The sequence below is a fragment of the Bidens hawaiensis genome, unplaced genomic scaffold (genome assembly GCF_021521415.1).
Source record: "Bidens hawaiensis isolate Kalapana, Puna unplaced genomic scaffold, B.hawaiensis_p1.1 tig00012550_1, whole genome shotgun sequence".
NCBI lineage: Eukaryota > Viridiplantae > Streptophyta > Magnoliopsida > Asterales > Asteraceae > Bidens > Bidens hawaiensis.
In genome coordinates this window covers 464,428-470,427 of record NW_027492026.1, presented here as the reverse complement: position 1 = coordinate 470,427, position 6,000 = coordinate 464,428, and the positions used below count along the sequence as shown (strand labels likewise).

Here is a 6,000-nt window from a genome sequence, read left to right as displayed (position 1 = left end):
CACAAACGGTCAGTCTTCCGATCATAACCCCCAATTTATCTGTCAATTTAATTGATTTGATTGATTCATCATGCATAGAGTAATAATATGCTCATACTTCAGTTGAATTCATGTATGTTTTTATTATAACAATTTTATCAATAAGTTTACCTGCAATGTGACTTTGTAATTGCAAACCCAGATCAGCCTTGACTTTTGAATGGTGGATCTTGTTGAAAACCCATATCAATTTTGACTTTTGAATGGTCAACATTTTAATTAAACTAACTTTGTATGTTGTTGTTGATTAGTTTTCAAAACTAAGGATGGAAATGGAACTATTGCTGTTGCTTCTTCCTTTGCGGGTTATCCCCAAGGTAATCTTAGGATTTCAATTTATTTCATCAATTTATTTACTTGATTGCATTATGATCATGTTTATTATGTTTTTTCCTACTATGCATATATAAAATTAAATTTAAGTTTGAAAATTTTACAAATATAAACTTATTGTACAGTAATTAACATATAGCAATCAACTGATGATTTGATTATGATCGTGTAGTGGTCCAAGATATAGACCATAAGTTTCTAACACGAGCCGTTGAAGAAGCGTATAAGGGCGTGGAAAATGGAGATGGGGGCCCCTTTGGTGCTGTTGTGGTTCAGAACGATGAAGTTGTTGTGAGTTGTCACAACATGGTTCTGAACCACACGGACCCCACTGCACATGCAGAGGTCACCGCAATTAGAGAGGTTATACATAGCCTCTTAACTTATATATTAAAATTGTTTCGAGTATATTCCCTTTCATTTTTATTTTTGAAGTTAAGTTTGAATTGTTGTGCTTCATCTCAGGCGTGCAAAAAACTCAGCCGAATCGAGCTTTCTGACTGTGAAATATACGCCTCTTGTGAGCCATGCCCTATGTGCTTTGGTGCCATCCATCTTTCACGAATTAAGGTTCTGTTTATAACCGTTCTATCACATATAGTTACAGCCTGTCTTACGGTTGGCAATTTATGGCACGGCCTGAATGAAAACAATCCATGTCATATTACCTGTTTAATAAATGGGTCGTGTTCGGGTTAATCTGTTTACGACTGTTCTAACCTGTTTACCACATTTATTACAACCCGCCTAGTACCAACCTGTTACACGTTTACAACTTGATTACAACCTGCCAACACGTTTGAATCGTTTAGATAAATGTGTCAAAGGGGTCGTGTTAGGTCACACGAATAAATAATAAATATACATGTCATATTCAGTTAAAAAATCAACCCACCAACTAAACGCGAATCATGCTGAGTCGTGCACATTTGTTCTACAAAATTTATTTTTGTTAGTGTTATTTTTTTGCTTGCAGAGGTTGGTATATGGTGCTAAAGCCGAAGCAGCGATTGCAATCGGATTTGATGATTTTATAGCAGATGCATTGAGGGGTACCGGTGTTTATCAGAAGGCTAACTTGGAGATTAAGAAAGCAGATGGTAATGAAGCCAAGATTGCTGAACAAGTATTTGAGAAAACCAAAGCCAAATTCTCAATGTATTGATCTCAAATTCCTATGAACTTGCATATGAATTTTGGTATTCAACTCTTTGATTGTTGAACAACTGTTGCATATTTATTAATGATATCCAATTGCCCAATTGATATACAATTGATGTTTCTTCATTTATGTTTTGGGTTATTACTGTTCGGTTTAAATAGTGTTTGGACGTGTGTTTTGAAAGTGATTATGGCATATCGAATAAGAATTAATTATCAATGGAATAAAAGATGTGTGAGACGGCAGTTGGATATAATTCTATAAACTTTTTATTATCGTTAACACTAATTACATAAACGTCGAAGAAAATGATGTATATATGTTTATTAATGTGATTATAAGCCTGAAATGCACAGCCAAACACCTCCTAATCTATCTAATCATTATACATTTATACACCTCTCAAATGGAGTAGGTTCAATTTCAAATAAGAATCAGTATATAGAAATTATTTGATTTGCAGGTGAATATATTATTTATTTTAACAATAAATAAATAAGGGAGGAAGGAATGGCGGCAAGAACAGGAGACTTGCCGCCATTGCTGCGGAGAAGGAATGGCGGCAAGAATGGAGGAAGGAATGGCGGCAAGTCTCCTATTAACCAAAACCTGTTGACATCAGCAATGGCGGCAAGAATGGAGGAAGGAATGATAATCGGTACAAGGGCAACGGACGAAAGCCTGTTGACATCAGCATCCACATGGTTCATGGTAACGTCAGAAGAAAGAAACGACGAACGACAGAACCATGTGCGTGGAAGGAAGCTGAAGTGCCATTCCCGCGAGTGCCAGGAGGGCCCAACAAAGAAGGCCCTATAGTCATCAAAAGCCAGCTGGGGCACTACATCACTTCCCGCACCCTTGCTGATAACGGCGCCTCGTCAACGGTTATGTACAGGCAGTTCTTCGACAAGCTAGACGATGAAGACAAAGAACGCCTGGAAACGGTCTACGCCTCGATGGAAGGGTTCGATGGCAGCACAAACACCCCCCTGGGTATCCTATCTTTCCCCGTCACTCTCACGGACGGGAAACATTCCCGCACAGAAGACGTGGACTTCGTCATAATGAGGAAGCCACACCACACATACGACATTCTCTTCGGGAGAGACGGGATGGCAAGATTCAACGCCGTGGTGTCTTCAGTCCACGGCATGATGGGGTGGCCAACAGCTGAGGGTGTAGCGATGATCACCGGTATTCCCCAGGTATGCATCGCATCTGTCTCATCTAAACCCAAACCAAAGATGGCCAAACCAACCATCACTGAACCAGAAGAATGGGCCTTCAATGGCAAATACCCTGACCAGACTGTTACCATTGGTCCCACAATCACCGATCCTACACGCACCTTACTCAAACGCTTACTACAGAAAAACGCTGACATCTTCGCATGGACACCAGCTGACATGACTGGTGTACCTCGAAGTAAGGCAGAGTATAAGCTCAAGTGTGACCCGGCTTTTACGCCAGTCATACAAAAGCGCAGAGTAATGGGGGCGGAACAAGCTAACGCGTGTAGAACCCAAGTCAAGGAACTCCTTGACGCGGGCATCGTACGCGTTAGCAGATATCAAACATGGGTTGCAAATCTCGTCATGGTACCGAAATCTAACAAACAATGGCGCATGTGCATAGATTTCAAAGACTTAAACAAAGCATGCCCCAAAGATTGTTACCCGTTACCCGAAATTGACCTTAAGGTAGATTCGTTAGCACCGTTTCGCCTTAAATGCTTCCTTGATGCGTATAAGGGGTACCATCAAATCCACATGGCCGTTGACGATCAGGACAAAACCGCATTTCGGACGCCCGATGGCACATTTTGTTATCAAATGATGCCATTCGGACTTAAGAATGCCGGGTCCACATACCAACGCCTGATGGACAAAGAGTTTCATGCCCAAATTGGGAGGAACTTGGAAGTCTACATGGATGACTTGGTCATCAAAAGCCCTGAGCCAGAAGCGATGTTGAAAGACATCGAAGAAACTTTCAACACGCTCAGAAAGATAAACATGAAGCTCAATCCGAGCAAGTGTTTCTTTGGGATGGAAGAAGGGAAGTTCTTAGGAGTCATTGTTACTAAAGATGGCTTCAGAGCGAACCCTGAAAAGATCGAAGCCATTATCAAAATGGAATCACCTACTACCATCAAGCAAGCTCAGACACTGAATGGACGACTGGTCGCACTTAACCGCTTTTTGGCAAACCATGCGGATAGGTCGTTCCCATTCGTGTCAACATTGAGAAACTGTTTAAAGAAAACGCACTTCCGCTGGACACCAGAAGCGGAAGCAGCTTTTCAGGAAATTCGGTCACGCTTGATCGAACTCCCAACGCTCACAGCACCAGAAGCGGGGGAGGAATTAATCATATACCTTTCCGCCACAGATAGAGCAACCGGGGCAGTCCTGCTAGTAGAGCGAAAAGGCATCCAGATGCCAAACTACTATGTTAGCCGTGTCCTAACAGACGTAGAAACCCGGTACTCTACCCTGGAAAAATTAGTCTTAGCACTTGTATAGGCTTCACGCAGGCTAAGACGATATTTCCAAGGTCACCCAATCACCATTCTCACCAACTTCAAACTTGCAAACGTTCTAGGCAAACCCGAATTGTCAGGACGCCTAGCCAAATGGGCAATAGAATTGGGAGAATACGTGATAAAGTACAAGCCAAGACCAGCCATAAAAGGCCAGGTCTTGGCCGACTTTATTGTAGAAGTCCCCGCTTCGCGGGAGAAAGAGTGCCAGGAGGAGGCTCAACCCTCTCCATCACAGGACATCGATGATGTCTGGCGACTCTACACTGATGGAGCAGCCAACAACGAGGGTTCAGGCGCAGGGTTGAAACTAACCAACCCAACAGGCCAAGAATACACTTACGCTATTCGACTGGATTTTCCAAGTACGAATAACGAAGCGGAGTATGAAGCATTCTTGGCCGGGCTGAGAATTGCGCGTAAGATGGGAGTGAAAAACTTGGAAGCCCACGTGGATTCCATGTTAGTAGCCAACCAAATAAACGGGACGTACACGGCCGTGAACGACACAATGGCCCTGTACCTCGCACAAGCAAAAACCCTTATGCGCGATTTTAACGATTGTAAAGTCATACACGTCAAGCGTAGCGAAAACAAATCTGCGGATGCGTTAAGCAAGCTTGCATCATTAGCCTTCACCCACTTGGGAAGGACATCCGCATTGAACTCCTTGGAGCACCATCAGTCCCGCACAAGGAAATCTGTGTCATCCAAACCGGCACAGAAACGTGGATGACACCAATAATAAATTACCTTGCGGCGGGTATACTACCAGAGTCAAAAACACAGGCAAGAAAAATACGCTGTAAAGCACTGAACTATCAACTCATCGATGACATCCTTTACAGACGTAATTTTCTTGGCCCACTCCTAAGATGCGTGGACAACCAAGATGCTGGCTACCTCCTAAGGGAAGTGCACGAGGGCATCTGTGGAGTACACGCAGGTCCACGCGCTGTTGTAGCTAAGCTAAACAACGCGGGATACTTTTGGCCGGGGATGCATACGGATGCGCTGGCATACATCAGAAAATGTAGGTCTTGCCAACTCTACGCACCCAACACGCATCGCCCGAAGAATGAACTTGTTCCAGTCACCTCTTCATGGCCATTTCAGAAGTGGGCCATCGATGTGACAGACCCATTTCCCACAGCAGCAGGGAATGTTCAGTTTCTAGTGGTAGCCATCGACTACTTCACCAAGTGGATAGAAGCAAAACCCTTAGCCCAAACAACCGCAAAACATATCAAAAAATTTATTTGGGAATTTATTATTTGTCGTTTTGGACTTCCACAGAATTTGGTGAGCGATAACGGCACCAACTTTGCTGACAAGAAGCTACAAAAGTGGCTGGAAGAACTTCAAATCACCCACACCTTTACCTCAATGGCGCACCCGCAGGGTAATGGTGAGGTGGAAAGAGCAAATAAGAGCATCGTTGACGGCATAAAGAAAAGACTCTTGGAACACAGATCCGGCTGGGTGGACGAAGTTCCACACGTCCTTTGGGCAAACAGAACGCTGAAAAAGGCAAGTACGGGAGAAACCCCGTTCAGCCTCACTTATGGCACTGAAGCCATGGTCCCGGTCGAAATTGGTCTACCCTCACCAAGGGTCTTGACTCAGCCAGAAGACAATGATGCAGAAAGACGGTTAGACCTTATGCTAACCGAAGAACGCAGAGACTTAGCCGCAGCGCGTGAAGAGAATTACAAGCGACAAATGCAAAAATACTACAACACGCGGGTAAAACTCTGCAACTTCAATGTAGGAGACTACATATTGCGTAACAACGAGGCTTCGAACCAAGAGCGCCCAGGAAAGCTGGCCCCGGTCTGGGAAGGACCATACGTTATCAAAGAAGTTTTGGGAAAGGGCGCATACCGGCTCGAAAGGCTCAATGGCACCCCCATCCCAAGAA

At 43.8% G+C, this 6,000-nt stretch overlaps 1 protein-coding gene across 1 annotated transcript; it reads left to right on the top strand.

Moving 5' to 3' along the window:
- Positions 1-546: 546 nt before the first annotated feature.
- Positions 547-1,688, top strand: LOC143541315 (guanosine deaminase). The gene is made up of 3 exons (XM_077034169.1): positions 547-735; positions 838-942; positions 1,349-1,688. The coding sequence occupies exons 1-3, from the start codon at positions 679-681 to the stop codon at positions 1,535-1,537; spliced, it is 351 nt and encodes a 116-aa protein (XP_076890284.1). The 5' UTR covers positions 547-678; the 3' UTR covers positions 1,538-1,688.
- The last annotated feature ends 4,312 nt before the right edge of the window (positions 1,689-6,000 follow it).

Coding starts and splice junctions, on each gene's coding strand:
- LOC143541315 (XM_077034169.1), top strand. CDS start 679: ATGGTTCTGAACCACACGGACCCCACTGCACATGCAGAGGTCACCGCA. Junction 736..837: donor AGGTCACCGCAATTAGAGAG/GTTATACATAGC, acceptor GCTTCATCTCAG/GCGTGCAAAAAACTCAGCCG. Junction 943..1,348: donor TCCATCTTTCACGAATTAAG/GTTCTGTTTATA, acceptor TTTTGCTTGCAG/AGGTTGGTATATGGTGCTAA.